General features: G+C 49.2%; 1 protein-coding gene across 1 annotated transcript; it reads left to right on the top strand.

The window, feature by feature from the left end:
• The first annotated feature begins 4,246 nt into the window (after nt 1-4,246).
• On the top strand, nt 4,247-23,734 carry LOC137309136 (E3 ubiquitin/ISG15 ligase TRIM25-like). Its single transcript, XM_067977432.1, has 6 exons — nt 4,247-4,887; nt 5,714-5,809; nt 6,499-6,729; nt 15,410-15,432; nt 16,388-16,596; nt 20,609-23,734. Exons 1-6 carry the CDS (start codon nt 4,327-4,329, stop codon nt 21,139-21,141), a joined length of 1,653 nt encoding a protein of 550 aa, XP_067833533.1. The 5' UTR covers nt 4,247-4,326; the 3' UTR covers nt 21,142-23,734.
• The last annotated feature ends 521 nt before the right edge of the window (nt 23,735-24,255 follow it).

The following is a 24,255-nucleotide window of genomic DNA, read 5'->3' as shown; positions in this document are numbered from 1 at the left end:
GCTGCGTGCCGGTGGACTGCGCATGCGCAGTGACGTCTGAGCGCTGGTGGGGCTCTATTTAAAGGGAGACTCCACCACTGCTCCTCCTGCTGCAACCAACGACGTGGAGAACATGGAGCACCCCAGGGGGAAGGCCGCCCCAAGGTTTTCAGACTCCTCACTCCAGCTGCTGCTGGATGGGGTGAGGAGGAGGAGGGAGACGTTGGATGGCAGGAAGTGCCCTCCCTCTACCACCAGGAAGGCATGGATGGAGGTGGCAGCAGAGGTGAGCAGCAGGGGGAACATCACCAGGACCTGGATCCAGTGCCACAAGAGGTTTAATGACCTGACTAGGTCCGGCAAAGTGAGTACACTTACGCATTCTCCCACACTCCGTCCTCCACCACCACACAACCCCTTCTGCACTGCCACCACAACGCTCTCGCATCACCCCTCACATCCACTCAGCTATCCCCCTCACCGTGCTGGCACGTACCCACCGCCCCTGTCCCCATTCGAACACTACCACACACCCCAATCCCCATACAATGGCATGGCCATGTGGCACATGCACCCTCCCATCTATCTCCCCACGCTCAACCCACCCACACCAATGCTTGCAGTGTCGCACCATGCAAGCAGTACTCAATCACGCCTCTGCGTTTTGCCTTGACAGGAGAAGAGATGCAAGAACGCCCGGGAGAGGGCCCGGACCAGAGGGGGCCCGCCACACAAGGTGCTGCTCATGGACGCGGAGCAGGAGGCTTTAGAGATCAGCCACACGCTGGAGTGCCTGTCCGTGGCGGATGGCGAGGCTGGGGTTGCAGAAACGGCCGGTGACAGAAAGCTGACACTCAGCACTCATGATAGCGAATGATCTTCGCATCACTTGGCATCTGCCACACCGCAACATCTGTCCAGATGCCTAATATTGCCTTCTGTTCTCTTGCAGGGCCGTCTGCGAGCGCCGTGACCTTGGAGGGCGATTCCTCAGAGGACCCGCCGGCCTCTGAGGGTCCATCGTCACATCTGAGCCATGCATCCACCAGCGCAGATACACACACCTCGGTGGGTCCCCGTCCCCCCTTAGTTGGGCTTGCACATGGTGAGTCACCACGCACATGTGAGCACGAGCAGACCCTAGTGGCAGGAGCAGCCGTGGAGAGTTCGCGTCGGTGGGAGCACTCTTCTCCAGGCTCTGCTCAGCCGGACCCAGATGCTGAACCCTGGGGGCCAGCCGTGAAAAGGAGAGTCGTTAAGGGGCACGAGCACATTGCTGAGGTGCTGGAGCAGGTGCCACGCGCACTCTCCACAATCGCGCAGGTGATGGAGGAGTCCAACTCCTGCATGAGGGGAATGGCGGCACAAGTACAGGAGGGTATCCGCGAGATAGTGTCATGGGTAGGTGCGGGAATGTCTGCGATGGAGGAAAGGCTGGCCTCCCTCGAGCGTTCCGCACAGCTCAACATTGAGCCCGTCCAGGCCCTGACAACGGCCGTTCGGATTCAAGGTGAGCAACATTCTGCCGCCTTAGACAGGCTGACAGATACACTACAGGTGGCCTTCCAAAGCCTTACACACGTCATCCAAACTGCCGTCCAGCATGGTGGAAGGAGTGATGTGGGCCTGGGCTACGAGAGGGATGATGGTGAACGGGGACATGGGCATCAACAGGAGCAACCTGCCACTATCTCTGCTGGAGCCACAGGGGTAGCACCACGTAGGGGTTCCCGGAAGCGTACGGCGAAGGTGTTGTGAGCACAAAGGGAATGCACGAGGGTGAATGACTATCTGTGATGTTTTAATTTATAATTGTTTAGTGCACATACCCAATAAACCCCATAGTTCTCACCACTACTGCCACGTCTTGTCCATTCTTGACCGGCCTGTGCAATAGGTCTCTTTCGTGGGGCTCAGTATGCAGACGAACGCCTGGTCCCGCCCATTGGGTCACACTACGGTGGGTGCAGGAGTAATTGCACCACTGTTCCGTGCAGGGGGCAGGGGAGGGGGCTGGTATGGCCGCCCCTCTGTCCACGTGGGGAGGTCTGGACGCTTCGGGCAGTCTGCTATCAGGAGAACCGTTGACATATCAGTGCCTCCCTGGCCTGACGAGCAGCCAGGTGAGCTGGTGTTCGCCCCATGGGTCGTTCCTCCTCCTCCTCCTCCTCCTCCTCATCCTCATCGTCGTCAATATGGGTGGTGGATGTGGGCAGGGCCTCTTCCAGTGGCACCCCCCTCTGTTGCGCCATGTTGTGCAGGGCACAACAGACAACTACAATGCGTCCCACTCTGCGTGGCGCATATTGGAGCGCTCCCCCAGAACGATCAAGGCACCTGGTAGCAATGTGGCTGTCAGTATATCGACGCTGTGGCTCGGTGGTGGGGCTCCTCAGAGGTGTCATAAACCACGTGTGCAGGGGATATCCCTTGTCACCGAGGAGCCAGCCGTTGCCGGTGTTGGGAGCGTGGAAGAGGGGCGGGCGGTGGACTCCCTGAGGACGAAGGAATCGTGGCAGCTGCCAGGGTATCTGGCGCACACGTGTAGGAATCTCTGGCGGTGGTCACACATGAGCTGGGCGTTCATGGAGTGATACCCCTTGCGGTTGATGAACAGTCCTGGCTCATGTGGAGGTGTCCGTATTGCTATGTGGGTGCAGTCGATTACACCCTGCACCCGTGGGAAGACAGTCACAGCATGGAATCCAACCGCCCTCTCCATCTGGCTGCGGTCATCCATGGCGAAGTTGATGTAGTGCATGGCCCTGTGAAACAAGCCGTCGGTAACCTGCCTTATGCACTTGTGTGCAGACGACTGACAGACCCCGGTGATGTCCCCCGTGGCACCCTGAAAGGATCCGGAGGCGAAGAAGTTGAGGGCGGTGGTGACTTTGACGGCGACAGGTAAGAAGATGCTGCTTGGTCCATCCGGGAGCAGCTCGTCATTAAGGAGGCTGCAGATGTTGGCGACTACCTGGCGACTGACTCTGAGCCTCCGTATGCACTGCTCCTCAGAGAGGTCCAGGAAGCTGAGCCTCGGTCTGTAGACCCTGTGGCGAGGGTAGTGCCTCCTGCGACGCATCTCTCTCTGCGGTTGCCCTCCCTCCTGCTGTGCAGGTGGGTGTGCCACAGCACCGTGTTGTGGAGCTCCACGTGGCAGGGGCGGGCGGCGTGGCCGGCGAGGCTGGTGATGCTGTTCGTCCTCCGAAGAAGTCATGACTGCGACTACGGCGGCCCCCATCTGGGAGGCGTAGGTCTGAGGGGGCCCGCAAGGTAGGTAGATGTGTCCCCACACCGGGGTTGCGGTTCCAGGTCGGTGAGTTTTCTTGTTAGGGGGAGGGTGGTGGGGGCCAACCTCTGTCCAATGTGACGGAGTGGCTGCCTGCGGTGGTGAGGGGTCTCCCCCACCTGTCGAATGCACCTTTGCAGCTGCCACAGGCTGCTGGCTGCAACACCTCCGTTTGGACTGGGAGTGTTTCCCCCAGTGTGGGAAACAGTCTCTGTTCACCGTAAAATCCCACCCCTCCTTATAAAACAGCTCAATCAGGTCTGTAAACGACCTGAACGAGCAGAATAAATAGGTTCAAGTGGCATCCCGCTGGCTTTAATTGCCTGCGGGATTCCCACCAGCGGGGGCTGCGTGCGCACGCCAGCGCGTCAGTGGGGATCCCGGAAGTGTGCGGATTCGCGGCGGGCTCCGGTCCCGCTACCGGATTTCCAGATTTTTGGGGCCCCCCCGCTGGCGGGTGCTAAAATAGAACCCCAACATTTAATAGTTTCTCACCATTTAAGCAATGTTCTGTTTTTCTATTCTTCCGACAAAAGTGAATAACCTCACATTTCCCCACATTATACTCCATCTGTCACCTTCTCGCCCACTCACTTAACCTGTCTATATCCCTTTGCAGATTTTCTGTGTCCTCCTCACAGCTTACTTTCCCACCGATGAACATTTTAACTTTTTCTGTATATTTTTCTATTCCTCCCAGAGAGCTCCTTCCCTTTCCTCTCTGGGGGATTTGTGAAGGTTATTGTTCCTCTTTATATCAGTTTTAAATCATTTGTTAAACCGTTTAGGGTCTGGTCTGAGCTGATTAGTTTTCGGTTTGTGTTTACTGAGTCCAGCTTGCTGTATTCTGACTCCAGATTGTAAAATTGCAATCTTGTTTTTCTGAGCTGCTACTGCAGGCCTGAAAGGGTTAATCTTCAACCAAAGTGAGTCACGAAACTGAAACTAACTTTGTCACTCCTTAAACCGAGTGTTTATGAGAATTTCACTTCCTGCTCTGGTTCCTCTCTCTCTCTCTCTCTCTGTGCTGTGTGAAAACTCTTTCAGGTGCTGCAGGAATGGAGCCCGGAGCTTTCGAGGATGAATTAACCTGTGCTGTGTGTCTCCAGGTGTACCAGGACCCGGTGATATTACCCTGTCTGCACAGTTTCTGTTTGAAATGTATTGAGGGAGTTTGGGCCCAGACAGCAGGCCCAGGAGGGTTTGAGTGTCCTCAGTGTCGCCGGAAATTCAACCCCAGGCCCAGTCTGGAGAGAAACTTCACGCTGTGTAATATCGTGGAGAAATACAATCGCTCACAGCCTCCTGCTGATTCAGGCCGTGTCATGTGTGAGTACTGTGATGAGACTCCAACCCTGGCTGTGAAGACGTGTCTGAAATGTGAAGCTTCCTTTTGCTCCCGTCATTTAAAACCACATTTAATGAAAGAGGCCTACAAAGATCATACCCTAATCGAGCCTACGGCTGATCTTACAGAGAGACAGTGCCTTGACCATAAGAAGGTCTTTGAATACTACTGTAAAGATGATGCAGAGTGTGTGTGTGCTTCCTGTATAATAACAGGGAAACATCAATCCCACACACTGCTGAGCCTCGATCAGGCACGAGCTGCAATTAAGGTGAGTGACACAATTCCTGATATTAAATACAGTGATGGAGGGTTTTCCTGTTAATAACGAACATTAATTCGAACTGATTACAGACAGTGCTGATTTAGCCCAGTGTTTTCTTGCTGCCCTGGGTTTACGGCTATTTGTTTCATATCAGTCAGATTTGCTCCCTCCCCCTTCTCTTGGTCTGTCTGAGAGAACAGGGTGGGCACTGGGAGGGGTGTGAGAGTGACCCAGGGTGACTGCCCCTCACCCACACTCAGCCCCTCCTGGTGAGGGCATTGTGGAGCTCAGTAATTCACAGTGTGGGCACCTGTGAGAACTGGCACTCCATGGCATAGGGCTGTAGAGCAGAGCATGTTGGAGCCCTGTGTAACGCTGGGGTATTCTGCCATCTGACCATCAGGGAGAGGACCATCACCGGTGGGGGGAGTGAGGGACACCCACGGGGGGTGACTCAGGGGCTGGGGGGAGAAACTGTTTCTCACAACAAGAGGGAATTGGTGTTTGAGAAATGCTGGTGTGACTGAGTCTGTCTCCCTTTCCCCTCGGCTGATTCCTGGAAATGGAGGAGCTGAGTCCGTGTGAAAATGCAGCACACGGTGTGTCAGTGTGAAAAGAAGCCGGTGTGTGTGGTCACTCAGTTTATACAGGGCAGGGAGCGCCTCTTTACTGAGAGCCACAGAAGGGAATATTTCTGCTCAGGGCCCAGACACTGAGAATCCCCCAAACCACTTTCTATCCACACCCAGTGGGGTCACTCCTGGAACGGAATCATTTCCCCTTTAAATCCCAGTTTGAATCCCTTTTGAAAACTTTCCAATTGCCTTTACAGGAAGAATTGGAGAGAGAAATCGAGAGGCTTCGGGGAATCCAGCAGAATTGTTCCAGCAAACAGCGAGACTTGGAGAGATCAGAAGCTGAAATAAAGGTAGGGAAAAGTGGGACTGGATTTACTCTGGAATCTGCAGCCAATTCAGGACAAACTCTGGGAAATTCCTCCCCAGCTCCCTTTTAAAGGGTGGGAGTGACTCCAAACCCCCCACATGTTCATGGAGTCTGTTCCAGAGATCGAGGACTCTGGTGTCTAACCTAACTCTGTGCCTATGGATTTTATACACAGACCCTCTGGTCCTACCATCCCGATCCATCTCAATACCTCACCCAACCAGTGAGTCAATAATCCCTCGATCATTTTGAAAACCTCAATCATGTCCCACTCGGCCTTTCTCTAAATGACCCTCCCTCTTGGAGACGATCCTCAGAATTAAATCCATCAGACTACGTGTCATTCTGGCCACCGTCCTCTCCAGAGTCTTGATCTCCTTCACCAGGTGTGGGCACCAAAACTGGACCCATCACTCCAGGTGTGGATGGACCAGGTGGCAGTGCCATACACAGTCCAAATACAGTGCTCTTTCTTTTAAACTCAAGGCTCAAGGCAACACTCGTTAAACTCTGTTTTCTCTCCCAGTAGACACCCCCCCACTGCTTGTCTATCTTTAACGGGTGATCGAGTAGTGATCGAAACAAACTGTCCCATCCCTGGAAAGTGCCGTGTGCTCAGGGTAAGAGCTGTGTGGAAGGGCCGTTTGTAATGAGAGTTGGTTTGGGTTTCAGACACGAATCAATGAGCTGAAAGGAAAGCTATCGAAGAGCTACTCTGACTGGAGGAGACAGCTGGAAGAAGATGAAGAATACGCACTGAAACTGATCGATGAGGAGGGGCTCCGAGCTCTCTCACAGATTAGAAGCTGTTCTGAAGCATTAAACAAGAGGATGGAACAGATGACATTAATAGATGGAGAATACCAGAGTCTGGAACAGAGGGACCCTCTCTCCTTTATTCAGGTACATCTTCAATATAAACAGGGTCATGTCTGGGGAATGGGGCGTTTCTGTGAGGCTGGTGAGAGGGCTGAATTGTTTGAAGATTGTTGGTGGGGCCCAGCAATGGTGCTGCCCCCTCAGCCCTGCCCCAGGAGTGTTGGTGCTGCCCCCTCAGCCCTGCCCCGGGAGTGTTGGTGCTGCCCCCTCAGCCCTGCCCCAGGAGTGTTGGTGCTGCCCCCTCAGCCCTGCCCCGGGAGTGTTGGTGCTGCCCCCTCAGCCCTGCCCCAGGAGTGTTGGTGCTGCCCCCTCAGCCCTGCCCCAGGAGTGTTGGTGCTGCCCCCTCAGCCCTGCCCCAGGAGTGTTGGTGCTGCCCCAGGATGGAGTGCAGTGAAATGTTGGATTATTCCCCATTCCTGTGACTGGCCCCACCTACTGTTATACACTGAACTCTTTACTCTCAATCCCAAATTCACGGTTTGGTTTCATTGGGTTTTGATTTGTTTGTTGCATAAACAATCGAATAGTGATAATGGGGCAGTTCAATTATCCGAATATAGACTGGGAAAAAACAGAGTAAAGGGCAAAGAGGGGGAGGAATTCCCCAAATGTGTTCAGGAGAACTTTCTTCAATATGTTTCCAGCCCAACGAGGAAGGAAGCAGTGCTGGATCTAGTTCTGGGGAATGAAGTGGGGCAAGTGGAGCATGTTTCAGTGGGGGAGCATTTGGGAAACAGTGATCACAATATCATTAGGTTTAGAAAGTAATGGAGAAGGACAAGAAACAATCAAATGTAAAAATACACAACTGGAGGAGGGCTAATTTCTGTGAGTTGAAAAGGGATCTGGCCCAGGTGGGTTGGAAACAAAGGTTGGCAGGTAAAGCAGTAAATGAGCAATGGGAGGCCTTCAAAGAGGAGATAGTTCGGCTACAGACTAGAGACATTCCTGTGAGGGGGAAAGGAAGGGCATCCAGAGCTAGAGCTCCCTGGATGATTGAAGAAATAGAGATTAAAATGAAACATAAAAAGGAGGCTTATGATAAATGTCAGGTTCATAATAGACAGTAATCACAGTAGAGAATCAAACAGAATACAGAGAGTGCAGAGGAGAACTGAAAAAGGAAATGAAAGGGGCAAAGATAATGTATGAGAAAAGATTAGCGGGTAACATAAAGTCTTTTAGAGACTTACAAAGTGTAAAAGGGTGGTTAAAGGAAAGGTGGGGCCGATGAAGGACCATAAAACTCCACAGGAAAAGTGATCCAACCGTGGCTATCTGGAGAAGTTAAGGATGGTATTAGATTAGAAGAGACTTACAATGTTACCAAAAAGAGCAGTAAGCCTGAGGATTTGGAGGGTTTTAGAAATCAACAAGGGATGACCAAGAAATTGATGCAGAGGGAGAAAATTGAATATGAGAGTAAACTAGCAAGAAATATAAAAACAGATTGTAAGAGCTTCTACAGGTGTGTAACAAGGAAGAGATTAGTTAAAGTAAACATAGGTCACTTCGAGGCAGAGACAGGAGAAATTATAATGGGGATTAAGGAAATGGCAGAGACGTTAAACTAATATTTTGTATCTGTCCTCACGGTTGAAGAGACAAAAACATACCAGAAATAGTGGGGAACCAAGGGTCTAATGAGAGTGAGGAACTTAAAGTAATTATGATTGGTAAAGAAAAAGCACTGGAGAAATTAATGGGACTAAAAGCTGACGAATCCCCTGGACCTGATGGCCTACATCATAGAGTCATAGAGTTAGAGTCATAGAGTTATACAGCACGGATAGAGGCCCTTCGGCCCATCGTGTCCGCGCCGGCCATCAAGCCCAGTCTGATCTAATCCCATATCCCAGCATTTGGTCCATAGCCTTGTATGCTATGGCATTTCAAGTGCTCATCCAAATGCTTCTTGAATGTTGTGAGGGTTCCTGCCTCCACAACCCTTTCAGACAGTGAGTTCCAGACTCCAACCACCCTCTGGGTGAAAAAGTTCTTTCTCAAATCCCCTCTAAACCTCCCGCCTTTTACCTTGAATCTATGCCCCCTTGTTATAATACCCTCAACGAAGGGAAAAAGCTCCTTAGTATCCATCCTATCTGTGCCCCTCATAATTTTGTACACCTCAATCATGTCCCCCCTCAGCCTCCTCTGCTCCAAGGAAAACAAACCCAATCTTCCCAGTCTCTCTTCATAGCTGAAGCGCTCCAGCCCTGGTAACATCCTGGTGAATCTCCTCTGCACCCTCTCCAAAGCGATCACATCCTTCCTGTAGTGCGGCGACCAGAACTGCACACAGTGCTCCAGCTGTGGCCTAACCAGTGTTTTATACAGCTCCATCATAACCTCCTTGCTCTTATATTCTATGTCTCGGCTAATAAAGGCAAGTATCCCATATGCCTTCTTTACCACCTTATCTACCTGTTCCGCCGCCTTCAGGGATCTGTGAACTTGCACACCAAGATCCCTCTGACCCTCTGTCTTGCCTAGGGTCCTCCCATTCATTGTGTATTCCCTTGCCTTGTTAGTCCCTCCAAAGTGCATCACCTCGCACTTTTCCGGGTTAAATTCCATTTGCCACTGTTCCGCCCATCTGACCAACCCATCTATATCGTCCTGCAGACTGAGGCTATCCTCCTCGCTATTTACCACCCTACCAATTTTTGTATCATCAGCGAACTTACTGATCATACCTTTTACATTCATATCCAAGTCGTTAATGTAGACCACAAACAGCAAGGGCCCCAGCACAGATCCCTGTGGTACCCCACTGGCCACAGGCTTCCAGTCACAAAAACAACCTTCGACCATCACCCTCTGCCTTCTGCCACTAAGCCAGTTTTGTATCCAAAGTGCCAAGGCACCCTGGACTCCATGGGCTCGTACCTTCTTGACCAGTCTCCTGTGCGGGACTTTATCGAAGGCCTTACTGAAATCCATGTATACCACATCCACTGCGTTACCCTCATCCACACGCCTAGTCACCCCCTCATCGTAGGGTTTTGAAAGAGGTGACTGCTGAGGTAGTGGATGCATTGGTTTTGATCTTCCAGAATTCCCTAGATTCTAGAATGGTACCTGTTGATTGGAAGGTAGCAAATGTAACCCCGTATTCAAGATAGAAGAGAGAGAAAACAGGGACCTATAGGCCAGTTAGCCTGACATCAGTGGGAGAGAAAATCCTAGAATCTATTATTAAGGACGTAGTAACAGGGCACTTAGAAAATCGTAATATGATTAGGCAGAGTCAGCACGGTTTTTGAAAGGGAACTTGTGTTTGACAAATCTATTAGAGCTTTTAATGGGTGTAACTAGCAGGGTAGATATGGGGGAACTGGTAGATGTAGTATATTGGGATTTTCAAAAGGCATTTGATAAGGTGCCACAGAAGATTAGGGCTCATGTGATTGGGGGTAATATATTAGCATGGATTGAGGATTGCTTGACGGACAGAAAACAGAGAGTAGGAATAAACGGGTCATTTTCGGGCTGACAGGTTATAACTAGTGGGGTGCCGCAAGGATCAGTGCTTGGGCCTCAGCTGTTTACAGTCTATATCAATGATTAGATTAGTGGACCGAGTGTAATGTATCCAAGTTTGCTGACAATACAAAGATCGGTGGGAAAGTAAGCTGTGAGGAGGATGCAAAGAGGCTGCAAATGGATATAGACAGGTTAAGTGAATGGGCGAGACGGTGGCAGGTGGAGTATAATGTGGGGAAATGTGAAATTATCCACTTTGGCAGGAAGAATAGGAAAGCAGAATATTTTTTAAAAGGTGAGAGACTAATTATGTACAGTTTTGGTCTCCGTACCAAAGGAAGGTTACAGTTGTTCAACAAAGGTTCACCAGATTGATTCCTGGGGTCAGAGGGTTGTCTTATGAGGAGCGATTGAGTAGAATGAGTTTATAGTCAGTGGATTTTAGAAGAATGAGAGATGATCTCATTCAAACATATAAGATTCTGAGAGGCTCGACAGGGTAGATGCTGAGAGTCTAGAACTGGAGGGCATAGTCTCAAGATAAGGAGAAATTAGCCCATTTAGGACCAAGATGAGGTAAAATTTCTTCACTTAGAGTGTTGTGAATCTTTGGAATTCTCTACCCCTGAGGGCTGTGGATGCTCAGTCATTGAACATATTCAAGGATGAGATGGATAGATTTTTGGACTCTTGGGGAATCAAGGGATATGGGGATCGGGCGGGAAAGTGGAGTTGAGGTCGAAGATCAGCCATGATCTGATTGAATGGCGGAGCAGGTTCGAGGGGCCGAATGGCCGACTGGCCGACTCCTGTTCCTACTTCTTATGTTCTTAAAAAGGAAATCTTCTTGTGGAGGCAGAGGGAATGACTGAGGTACGAAATGAATACTTTGCATCGGTCTTCACTAAAGAAGAGGATGCTGCCAATCTTCCAGTAAAGGACGAGGGGGTAGAGAAACTGGAGAGGATTAAAATAGATAAAGAGGAAGTACTAAAAGGGTTGGCAGCGCTCAAAGTGGAAAAGTCACCTGGTCCGGGTGGGATGCATCCTAGTTTGCTGAGGGAAGTAAGGGTGGAAATAGTGGAGGCTCTGGCCACAATATTCCAATCCTCCTTGGATATGGGAATGTTGCCAGAGGACTGGAGGATTGCAAATGTTACACCTCTGTTCAAAAAAGGGGAGAGGGATAAACCCGGCAACTACAGGCCAATCAGCCTAACGTCGATGGTGGGGAAATTTCAAGAGACAATAATCCGAGACAAAATTAATTGTCACTTGGAAGAAAATGGGATAATAAACAACAGACAACACAGATTTATTAAAGGCAAATCGTGTCTGAATAACTTGATTGAATTCTTCGATGAAAACTTGTCAGCAAAATTGAAGCCCATGGGATTAAAGGGACAGTGGCAGCATGGACACGAAATATGCTCAGAGACAGAAAGCAGAGAGTAGTGGTGAACGGTTGTTTTTCAGACTGGAGGGAAGTTTACAGTGGTGTTCCCCAGGGCTCAGTATTAGGACCATTGCTCTTTTTGATATATATTAATGACCTGGACTTGGGTGCAGAGGGTATAATTTCAAAGTTTGCAGATGGCACAAAACTTGGAAATGTAGTAAACGATGTGAAGGATAGTAACAGACTTCAGGAGGACAGAGACAGACTGGTGAAATGGGCAGAAACATGGCAGATGCAATTTAATGCAAAGAAGTGTGAAGTGATGTATTTTGGTGGGAAGAATGAGGAGAGGCAAAATAAACTAAATGGTACAATTTTAAAGAGGGTGCAGGAACAGAGAGACCTGGGGGTGTACGTACACAAATCTTTGAAGGTGGCAGGACAAGGTGAGGAGGCTGTTAAAAAAGTACCCAGGATCCTTGGCTTTATAAACAGAGGCATAGATTACAAAAGCAAAGAAGTTATTCTAAACCTTTATAAATCACCGGTTAGGCCCCAGCTGGAGTATTGTGTCCAATTCTGGGCACCGCACTTTAGGAAGGATGTCCAGGCCTTTGAGAGGGTGCAGAGGAGATTTACTGGAATGGGACCAGGGATGAGGGACTTCAGTTATGTGGAGAGATTGGAGAAGCTGAGATTGTTCTCCTTCGAGCAGAGAAGTTTAACAGGAGATTTAATAGAGGTGTTCAAAATCATGAAGGGTTTTGACAGAGTAAATGAGGAGAAACTGTTTCCAGTGGCAGAAGGTTGGCCTTTATTTCTCGGGGGATGGAATATCAAAGCAGGGGAGTCATGCTACAACTGTACAGGGTGCTGGTGAGACCACACCTGGAGTACTGCGTACAGTTCTGGTGCCCTTATTTAAGGAAAGACATATTTGCATTGGAGGCAGTTCAGAGAAGGTTCACTAGTTTGATTCCAGGTATGGAAGGTTTGTCTTATGAGGAAAGATTGATCAGGTTGGGTTTATACTCATTGGAGTTTAGAAGAATGAGAGGAGATCTTATTGAAACATACAAGATTCTGAGGGGACTCGATAGGGTAGATGCTGAGAGGATGTTACCCCTCATGGGGGAATCTAAAACTAGGGGGCTTGGTCTCAGAATAAGGGGTCGCCCGTTTAAGACGGAAATGAGGAGGAATTTCTTCTCCCAGAGGGTCGTGAATCTTTGGAATTCTTTACCCCAAAAAGCTGTGGAGGCTGAGTCATTGAATACATTCAAGGCTGAGTTGGACAAATTTTGATCAGCAAGGGAGTCAAAGGGTATGGGGAAAGGGCGGGAAAGTGGAGTTGAGGTAAAAATCAGATCAGCCATGATCTCATTAAATGGCGGAGCAGGTTCAAGGGGCCGAATGGCCGACTCCTGCTCCTATCTCTTATGGTCTTATAAAGTTCTGTATTTAAGATGATCGGAAAAGAATCAGGTGAGAAGAGGAGAATTCTTTTTACACAGCGAGTTGTTATGATCTGGAATGTGCTGCCTGAAAGGGCGGTGGAAGCAGATTCAATAATAACTTTCAAAAGGGAATTGGATAAATACTTGGAGGGGTAAAATTTACAGGGCTATGGGGAAAGAGCGGGGGAGTCAGGCTAATTTGATAGCTCTACCAAAGAGCCGGCACTGACATGACGGGCTGAATGGCCTCCTTCTGTCCTGTATCATACTATGATTCTATGATTTAAAAATAATGAGAGATCTGATGAGGGTTGTGCAGTTGATGTTGTGTATATGGACTTTCAGAAGACATATGATAAATCATAGAATCATCGATTCGTAGAAAGGTTTCAGCACGGAAGGAGGCCATTCAGCCCATCGAGTCCGTGCCAGCTCGATGCAAGAGCAATCCAGCTCGTCCCACTCCCCCACCCTTTCCCTGTAGCCCTGCAAATTTTTTCCTTTCAAGTACTTATCCAGTTCCCTTTTGAAGGCCATGATTGAATCTGCCTCCACCATCCCCTCGGGCAGTGCATTCCAGATCCTAACCACTTGCTGCGTAAAAAGGTTTTTCCTCATGTCACCTTTGGTTCTTTTGCCAATCACCTTAAATCTATGTCCTCTGGTTCTTGACCCTTCCGCCAATGGGAACAGTTTCTCTCTATTTACTCTGTCTAGACCCTTTATGATTTTGAATACCTCTATCAAATCTCCTCGCAACCATCTCTGTTCCAAGGGGAACAACCCCAGCTTCTCCAGTCTATCCACGTAACTAAAGCCCCTCATCCCTGGAATCATTCTAGTAAATCTCTTCTGCACCCTCTCTAAGGCCTTCACATCTTTCCTAAAGTGTGGTGCCCAGAACTGGACACAATACTCCAGTTGTGGTCGAACCAGTGTTTCATAAAGGGTCATCATGACTTCCATACTTTTGTGCTCTGTGCCTCTATTTGTAAAGCCCAGGATCCCGTATGCTTTTTCAAACCACTTTCTCAACCTGCCCTGCCACCTTCAATGATTTGTGCACATAAACCCCCAGATCTCTCTTCCTGTAACCCTTTAGAGTTGTGCCCTCTAGTTTATATTGCCTCTCCTCGTTCTTCCTACCAAAATGCATCACTTTGCATTTTTCTGCAGCCCACATAAAAGACTTATTAGCAAAATTAATGCCCATGGGATTAAAGGGACAGTGGCAGCGTGGATACAAAATTGGCTCAGGGACAGAAAGCAGAGAGTAGTGGTGAACGGTTGTTTTTCAGATTGGAAGGAAGTATACAGTGGTGTTCCCCAGGGGTCAGTGTTAGGACCACTGATCTTTTTGATATATATTAATGACCTGGACTTGGGTATATGGAACATAATTTCAATGTTTGTGGCTGACACAAAGCTTGGAAATGTAGTAAACAGTGAGGAGGATAGGAACAGACTTCAGGAGGACATGGACAGACTGGTGAAATGGGCGGACACATGGCAGATGCAATTTAACACAGAGAAGTGTGAAGTGATGCATTTTGGAAGGAAAAATGAGGAGAGGCAATATAAACGAAATGGTCCAATTTTAAAGGGGGTGCAGGAACAGAGAGATCTGGGGGATCATCTACAGAAATCTTTGAAGGTGATCGGGACAATTTGATCAAGCTGTTAAAAAAGAATACGGGATCCTGGGCTTTATAAACAGGCTTGGAGTACAAAAGCAAGGAAGTTATTCTAAACCTTTATAAATCACATGGTTAGGTCCCAGCTGGAGTATTGTGTCCAATTCTGGGCACCGCACTTTAGGAAGGATGTGAAGGCCTTAGAGAGGGTGCAGAGGAGATTTACTGGAATGGGACCAGGGATGAGGGACTTCAGTTATGTGGAGAGACTGGAGAAACTGGGATTGTTCTCCTTAGAGCAGAGAAGGTTGAGGGGAGATTTAATCGAGGTGTTCAAATCATGAAGGGTTTCGATACAGTAAATAAGGAGAAACTGTTACCACTGGCAGGAGGGTCGGTAACCAGAGGACACAGATTTAAGGTAATTGGTAGAAGCACCAGAGGCAGCATGAGGAGAATTGTTTTTACAGAATGAGTTGTTCTGATCTGGAATGCGCTGCCTGAAAGGGCGGTGGAAGCAGATTCAATAATAACTTTCAAAAGGGAATTGGATAAATACTTGAAGGGGAAAAATTTGCAGGCCTATGTGGAAAGAGCAGGGGGAGTGGGACTAATTGGACAGCTCTTTCAAAGAGCCGGCACAGGCACAATGGGCCGAATGGCCTCCTCCTGTGCTGTAAGATTCTATGATTCTATTGACTGATTTGATCTCCTCTTTTTATTCACAGAACTCGAAGCAGCTCCTTTCCAGGTAAGTTCCTCTCAGTCATACAGTACCTGCTGCTGATAGGGAACCTTCACCTGTATCTGGGAGAAGAGTGAAAGTAGAATCACCGCTTGGAAACCTCCCCAGATCAGGGGCTTTCAAATGGGGCGAATATTGAGTGATGTTTAACTATAGTTTGAGGGGTTCTTGGCTCAGGCAGCCTGTGGGAAATGGGAGTGAGATGGGCTGTTCCATCGGTGTGTCGAGCTTCTCAGGAACCTGTTAGACAGGAATTGAGAGTGAGAGAAACCTGCAGTGACCTGTATCGAACCGAGGCTTCCTGAAGGCTCCATGTGTGTCAGTGACAGCTTTATTCCATTGGGTCAGTAAGTGCTGTGTGATTGGCTTGTTCTATCAACCAGCCCATGGAGAAATGAGGAGAGGGGCAGGTCCCAGTGTCAGAGTGACAGTAAAATGTCTTGTGATTGGCTCATTCTATCCACTAACAGAGAAATGAGTGTGTGCTGAAATGTCCCAGTAATGTCAGTGTGACTGGACACTCTGTGAGGGAATCCCACCGATCCCAGGTCCCTGGGAGGCTGTTCCTTCTCCTCTCCTCACTTCACATGATCGTAGTGAGTGTGTTCCTGCAGAGAGGGGGAAGCACAGACTGGAGACCCTCGGGATAATAATAATGATTAATAATGGAAAGATAAGGGCTCCAGTGCAGAGAAACTGGACTGAACACAGACGGCTTTGAAAATCACAAACTGAGCTGAAGTGACAGCAAACCAGGATCCCACTGCTCGTGTGGAGATCAGTGTGAATGCAGGGAGACTGCAAATCCCGGGATTCTGCCATTCTCAGGATGGGTTGCTGCGGGGTGTCAGTACGAGCATTAGAAGGGGTGCAGGTTGTTGCACTGATCACTCGTTCCCCTTTGGGTTTCTGATCTGAAATGTCCCCACTGATAAAAACATTCTCTCCTCTTTCATTACAGAGTGACTGAGACTCAGAGAGTCACAGACCCAGATGTTCCAGCGCTCACCCTGAACCTGTCCAAAATATCTCAACTTATCCAGAAGAGGCTGAATGGATCGGAAAAGTACCACTCAGACATATTGGGAATGATAAGGAAAAACGTGCAGCTTTTCTCCAATTCTGGGCACCACACTTTAGGAGAGATGTCAAGGTTAAGAATTTCAAGAGGTGAGGAGGCACTTAGATTAAAGCCCTCAGGTTAGAGATGATTGCCGTTGGCTGGGCTTGTCTGAGACATGAAGAAACTGTTATTGAATCATTAAAATAAGATTTCCAAGGCGATTACGATCAATATACTGATTGGACTGAAAGAGGAGGAAGGCGGTGTGTACTGAGGACATCTGAATGGAGAAGTGGGGAAGTTATGTTAAACTTGTATCAAACCTTGGTTAGACCACACTTGGAGCACTGTGCACAGTTCTGGTCTCCATATACCTTGGTTAGACCAAACTTGGAGCACTGTGCACAGTTCTGATCTCCATATACCTTGGTTAGACCACACTTGGAGCACTGTGTACAGTTCCGGTCTCCATATACCTTAGTTATGGCCAGTTAGCAGGTCGGGTTAGTTGTGTTCAGACAGCTGGGAATATCCCCGAACTTTAATCTCAGGTCCCTGTGTGTGTGGATCAGGAGCCTGAGATTAATCCTCAGTCGCCAGTGACACCTGCTTTAAACATTCCTCACTGCAATGGGCCAAAGCTTCACCCGCCATGGGTCAGGTAGGGGCGGGGTTACACACTGTCAATCAGAGTGTCTCTTAAAGGGACACTGTCCCTCACAGGGCTGTCAGTATCTGTGCTCCGGGGAGGGGGCAGAATCAGCTCAACAGGGGTAGCCCCAGTCCCAGGGATTGTCATCGAGCAGTCGACAGGGATCGGGGGGAGAGCGGGAATATTCCAAGGTGTGTTTATATCACAGGGGATCACAATGTTCATAATTTCTATTTAACCCTTTATGTTTCTATTTAACCCTTTCTGTTCCTTGTTAACCCTTTCTTTCTCGGTGACGTTTCTTCAGTCAGGGTTCAGTGCGAGGGATTCGAGGGTCGAGTTCCTGCACCTGTTCCCTCCTCGCAGCTCGGAATTGGTCCAAGTCTCAGACCCAGGGGGAGAGGGAGTGTTGGTGAATTCAGAGTGAACAGGGAGCAACAGTTTAATGTACAGAAGGGACATCAGATTCATCTCAATTGACAACAGAATCCTCACTACTGTGTGGAAATTAATGGAGACTTTAATCAGAGCTGTGAGCAGGATGGAACAGTAACAGGAGGGGGAGAGCCCAGGGCACACTCCTGTATTCAGGATGGGACAGTAACAGGAGGGAGAGAGCCCAGGGCACACTCCTGTATTCAGGATGGGACAGTAACAGGAGGGAGAGAGCCCAGGGCACACTCCTGTATTCAGGATGGGACAGTAACAGGAGGGAGAGAGTCCAGGGCTCACTACTGTATTCAGGATGGAACAGTAACAGGAGGGAGAGAGCCCAGGGCACACTCCTGTATTCAGGATGGGACAGTAACAGGAGGGAGAGAGCTCAGGGCACACTCCTGTATTCAGGATGGAACAGTAACAGGAGGGAGAGAGCACAGGGCACACTCCTGTATTCAGGATGGAACAGTAACAGGAGGGAGAGGGCCCAGGACACACTCCTGTATTCAGGATGGGACAGTAACAGGAGGGAGAGAGCCCAGGGCACACTCCTGTATTCAGGATGGAACAGTAACAGGAGGGAGAGAGCCCAGGGCACACTCCTGTATTCAGGATGGGACAGTAACAGGAGGGAGAGAGCCCAGGGCACACTCCTGTATTCAGGATGGAACAGTAACAGGAGGGAGAGGGCCCAGGGCACACTCCTGTATTCAGGATGGGACAGTCACAGGAGGGAGAGAGCCCAGGGCACACTCCTGCATTCAGGATGGGACAGTAACAGGAGGGAGAGGGCCCAGGGCACACTCCTGTATTCAGGATGGAACAGTAACAGGAGGGAGAGGGCCCAGGGCACACTCCTGTATTCAGGATGGGACAGTAACAGGAGGGAGAGAGCCCAGGACACACTCCTGTATTCACGATGGGACAGCAACAGGAGGGAGAGAGCCCAGGGCACACTCCTGTATTCACGATGGGACAGCAACAGGAGGGAGAGAGCCCAGGGCACACTCCTGTATTCAGGATGGGTCAGTAACAGGAGGGAGAGAGTCCAGGGCACACTCCTGTATTCAGGATGGGACAGTAACAGGAGGGAGAGAGCCCAGGGCACACTCCTGTATTCAGGATGGGACAGTAACAGGAGGGAGAGAGCCCAGGGCACACTCCTGTATTCAGGATGGGACAGTAACAGGAGGGAGAGAGCCCAGGGCTCACTACTGTATTCAGGATGGGACAGTAACAGGAGGGAGAGAGCCCAGGGCACACTCCTGTATTCAGGATGGGACAGTAAGAGGAGGGAGAGAGCTCAGGGCACACTCCTGTATTCAGGATGGAACAGTAACAGGAGGGAGAGAGCCCAGGGCACACTCCTGTATTCAGGATGGAACAGTAACAGGAGGGAGAGAGCCCAGGGCACACTCCTGTATTCAGGATGGGACAGTAACAGGAGGGAGAGAGTCCAGGGCACACTCCTGTATTCAGGATGGGACAGTAACAGGAGGGAGAGAGCCCAGGGCTCACTACTGTATTCTGGATGGGACAGTAACAGGAGGGAGAGAGCCCAGGGCACACTCCTGTATTCAGGATGGGACAGTAACAGGAGGGAGAGAGCTCAGGGCGCACTCCTGTATTCAGGATGGAACAGTAACAGGAGGGAGAGAGCCCAGGGCACACTCCTGTATTCAGGATGGAACAGTAACAGGAGGGAGAGGGCCCAGGACACACTCCTGTATTCAGGATGGGACAGTAACAGGAGGGAGAGAGCCCAGGGCACACTCCTGTATTCAGGATGGAACAGTAACAGGAGGGAGAGAGCCCAGGGCACACTCCTGTATTCAGGATGGGACAGTAACAGGAGGGAGAGAGCCCAGGGCACACTCCTGTATTCAGGATGGAACAGTAACAGGAGGGAGAGGGCCCAGGGCACACTCCTGTATTCAGGATGGGACAGTCACAGGAGGGAGAGAGTCCAGGGCACACTCCTGCATTCAGGATGGGACAGTAACAGGAGGGAGAGGCCCAGGGCACACTCCTGTATTCAGGATGGAACAGTAACAGGAGGGAGAGGGCCCAGGGCACACTCCTGTATTCAGGATGGAACAGTAACAGGAGGGAGAGAGCCCAGGACACACTCCTGTATTCACGATGGGACAGCAACAGGAGGGAGAGAGCCCAGGGCACACTCCTGTATTCAGGATGGAACAGTAACAGGAGGGAGAGAGCCCAGGACACACTCCTGTATTCACGATGGGACAGCAACAGGAGGGAGAGAGCCCAGGGCACACTCCTGTATTCAGGATGGAACAGTAATAGGAGGGAGAGAGCCCAGGGCACACTCCTGTATTCAGGATGGAACAGTAACAGGAGGGAGAGAGCCCAGGGCACACTCCTGTATTCAGGATGGGACAGTAACAGGAGGGAGAGAGCCCAGGGCACACTCCTGTATTCACGATGGGACAGTAACAGGAGGGAGAGAGCCCAGGACACACTCCTGTATTCAGGATGGAACAGTAACAGGAGGGAGAGAGCCCAGGGCACACTCCTGTATTCAGGATGGGACAGTAACAGGAGGGAGAGAGCCCAGGGCACACTCCTGTATTCAGGATGGAACAGTAACAGGAAGGAGAGAGCCCAGGACACACTCCTGTGAGCTGTGTGTTCCCAGTGCAGCCAGTGCTGAGATTGTGGGGCTGTTACTGTGAATCTGTGGGATGTGTTGTGTGCCGGTGAATCCCCTGCATTGTGTCTGGGAGAACGTGTGCACAGTGCCAGGGGCTTGTGTGATTAAACTGACTGCTACTGTGTGTCTCCACTGCCGTGTTTGCACTGAGTGTACAGCACTGGGACCCACACACTGCTATTTAACAGGGATTCTGATCAAAGGCCATTTATTGAACAGGGGATGAACACAGTCTAAGAGGTAATATGGGGCTGACAGTGTCTGGGAAATACTGACACTCCCACCCTGCAGCTGTCAATCATTGATGGGAGTGGAATAACCCTGTCTGACCAATCTCTTCTCTCCTCTCTAGGGCAAAGGTCAGCGATGAGCCTGGATCCAAAGACAGCAAACTGGAACTTGGTTCTGTCGGATGATCTGAGATCAGTAACACGGACTAAACAGAAACAGCCCTACCCACCTCACCCAGAGAGGTTTAAAGACCATTCCCAAGTCCTCTGCTCCCAGAGTTTCTCCTCAGGATCCCATTCCTGGGATGTGGAGACTGATGGGAAAGAGTGGAGAATAGGGATTGTGTGTGGGAGCGCAGAGAGAGAGGGGGAAGAGTCTGGTCTCGGGAACAGCAGTAAATCCTGGTGTTTAAGTTATTCTGTTTTGTTTGGTGTTTCTCTCGGAGCCGGTCACAATTCCCAGTTCACTGACCTCCCATCGATCCCGTCTAAGAGCCGGATCCGAGTTCAGTTGGACTACGAGGCCGGGACTGTGTCATTTCACCGGGTCACTGACTCACTGACACATTTACACACATTTCAAACCACATTCACTGAACCCGTGTTTCCGGCATTTTATTGTGGGAAAAAAACATCCCGAAAACTGTTAAATTAATCCTGATAGCGGAGACTCAGTGACGTCACTTCCTGTTCGGGACTGATGTCACTTCCAGGTCTGCCCTTCTGATGATGTCACTTCCAGGACTGCTCTTCTGATGATGTCACTTCCAGGTCTGCCCCTCTGATGATGTCACTTCCAGGAGTCCCCCTCTGATGATGTCACTCCCCATCTGCCCCTCTGATGATGTCACTCCTGGCTCCGCCCCCTCTAATTATGTCACTTCCAGCACTGCCCCTCTTTGTCAGGATCCGGGGCCTTTGTGATTTTCTTTGTCAGGGTCGGTCCCTAAAGCTCAAAATAGCTGCTTTTGGTGAGTTTGCTTGTAATTCGTAGCGTTCCAATTAATTGTCTCCTTCAGTTGTAGAATTTTACCACTTTAGTTGCAGAATTGTCGTGGTATTAATCACAGGAGTGAATCAGAATAGTGGCAGGCACGACTGTATTAATCTCAGTAGTGAATGGTAGTGACAGGGCATGACTGTATTAATCTCAGGAGTGAATGGTAGTGACAGGGCATAACTGTATTAATCTCAGTAGTGAATGGTAGTGACAGGGCACGACTGTATTAATCACAGTAGTGAATGGTAGTGACAGGGCACGACTGTATGAATCACAGTTGTGAATGGTAGTGACAGGGCACGATCGTATGAATCTCAGTAGTGAATGGTAGTGACAGGGCACGACTGTATTAATCTCAGTAGTGAATGGTAGTGACAGGGCATGGTCCCTTTAAAGTGCTGCTGTGAAAATCTGAGTCTGGGGTTTGAAATTGTTCTTTGACGGTCGCTCCAAACAGCGATGGTGAATCGACAGCCCGAGTTACACTGACTTCAGTGGGAAAGAAAATGGTGCGGGTGTAAAATGGGCTGTCCATTCACTATCGCCCGTGTTGCACTAACACCAGAGACTAATTTCACCCCCGGGGTCTCCTGGGCATCGCTGAGAGCTTCTGGGACTGCCCAGGGGGGGTAACACATCTGTCCGAAACTAAGCAAATGTATTGATTCATTGGACCAGACTGGGAACTTTTAATCTGTGTTTTATGGGGTGGTGATTTTTAGTTTATTGGACAGTAAGGTTCCTCCAGGGCTCACAACCAACATGAAATGGGAATATTATGGGATGTTACTGAGGTGACTGAGTGTGTGAGACACAAACAGGAAAATTGCCCCACCAATTGGAGTCTACAATCAGCGTCCCAGGTGGTCATGGGTGATAATGGGACATTTTGTGATAACCAAAAACCAAAGGGTCAGGAAAACGATGTGTGAGTGACCGGTGAGAAACAAAGATCACCTGGGAACAACCCCCAAAGGGCATCAATCAGGAATCAATACACAATCCAGTGAAAGTCAGGAAAGGGGAGTTAACAATCGTTAATTGATAGCTTTCTCTTGGAGACGGTTGTGTCCTTGCTTATACTGAACAGTGAGAAGAATATTTTATAACCTGGGCTCTACCCGAGAGATCGGGACCACGCAGGGGGAGATAAGCAAAGACCTCCAGACACCCCCCGGTCTGTTGATCAGATAGCCTGAAAGCACAGGAATGGCTTGTATTTGATGTCACGTTCGGTGTGATTTTGGGAAACAGCTGTGTGTGTAAATGTGATATTTTGCACGTGAGGCAACCAGTCTGTGGAATGCATGATGGAGATGCCCTGAAGGACGGGTCTCAGACATGCTCAGTCATGTTGACAACACCACGACATGAAATGGTTAATGTGCTCAGGAGAGTGAGGACAGATACTGGATCACTACTGATTTACACTTGGTAATCAAGGCACTGACACATGCTCCATAGAGAAACCGACCAGTTAATGAAACAATCAGGATAGTGTTAAACACACTGGTCCCGATCAGAGGGATTGAAATTAAAGTAAAGACGGACATAGAATTTGGATTTCCAAAATTCAGGGTTGGGTTCCTTCGAGTTAACGATGAAATTGGGACAACTGAGGGCCGGGGAGAAATAATACTGAGCCAGAATTATCCACAAGATGGATAATGGTAAAAAGGAGAGCTGGAGGATCTTTGAAGTCCAAGATTTCTTGATGATATGGTAGTATTTGGGGGGAGCCTAGTTTCTGTAGTTTTCTGTACAATGTATTATGATTTTCTTTGTCTGTATCATGATGTGTGATAATAACCAAATGAAACTTAGATTAGAAGAGCAAATGGCTGGAGATCGGTCTGTGATGCTCACAGGATGAGGACCTTAGATAAGGCCCCAGGATCACACAAAGGAGGGTGGGGGGAGATTGTAGAAGATTAAGACTGAGAAGTAATGAGGGAAACCACTTTCTTAGATTACTTCTGTAGTTTAAAACCCCTAATATTGATAGACTGACAGTGCATTCGAAACAACGTAATGCTGACATTGAAAAGGGGACCTCTACCCCTGGGGATCATGAATGGAGGGAGGTCGTCTATAATGTGGGACAGCATCCTTGGGTGAAAATCATGTCTCTGCTTTTTGTTATTATACAACTTGTTATGATTGTAACACTTTTCTTTCTCATTTTCGTATTTGAAAGAACTTTTTTGTAAATGTGACGCTGATTAAACTTCTTGTAACAATGTTTAAACTTATCTGTGGTGAGTGCAATTCAGATTCAATGAATGGGTTAAAGTGAGTTGTTCGATCTCACACTCAATTGAGGGGCGACTGAAGGATTTTGGACTTTCAACACCAGTTATTAATTACCTGCTAAAGGAGCTGAGTTTGGTTAAAAATATTATTTCAACAAAGGAACGGTTAAACTGACTGTTCAAGGCAGCATGCTGGGAAGGTTGGCCAAATTGGAAAAGTTTCATTCAGCAGATTGTCTCGAAGGTTAAAGGTAAGACAGATGCAAGGCCTTGAAAGTCTGTGAGAAGCTGTTGTAAACATCAGATGCTGTCATATCAACTTGTTCAAACCATGGGAAAGAGAGAGAGGGAAAAGTAACAACAGTGAGTTTTGCCAGCAAGAGTGGGGAGAAGTGAGGAGGGAGTGGGGGAGAAGAGGGAAGAAGGGGAGGAGATTGGGGGTCGGGGAGGGAGGAAGAGAGGGGGAGTGGGGAGGGGGGGGATGCGGGGAGGGGGACGTGAGGCCTGGTTCCCACAC

Source organism: Heptranchias perlo, unplaced genomic scaffold, assembly GCF_035084215.1.
Source record: "Heptranchias perlo isolate sHepPer1 unplaced genomic scaffold, sHepPer1.hap1 HAP1_SCAFFOLD_148, whole genome shotgun sequence".
NCBI lineage: Eukaryota > Metazoa > Chordata > Chondrichthyes > Hexanchiformes > Hexanchidae > Heptranchias > Heptranchias perlo.
This window is presented reverse-complemented; position numbering and strand designations above follow the sequence as displayed.

What these genes read in the sequence shown, in the direction of transcription:
- LOC137309136 (XM_067977432.1), top strand. Translation starts at nt 4,327, where the DNA reads ATGGAGCCCGGAGCTTTCGAGGATGAATTAACCTGTGCTGTGTGTCTC. An exon ending in AGGCACGAGCTGCAATTAAG is followed by an intron (nt 4,888 to 5,713) that starts GTGAGTGACACA and finishes TTGCCTTTACAG; the next exon opens with GAAGAATTGGAGAGAGAAAT. An exon ending in ACCCTCTCTCCTTTATTCAG is followed by an intron (nt 6,730 to 15,409) that starts GTACATCTTCAA and finishes TTTTATTCACAG; the next exon opens with AACTCGAAGCAGCTCCTTTC.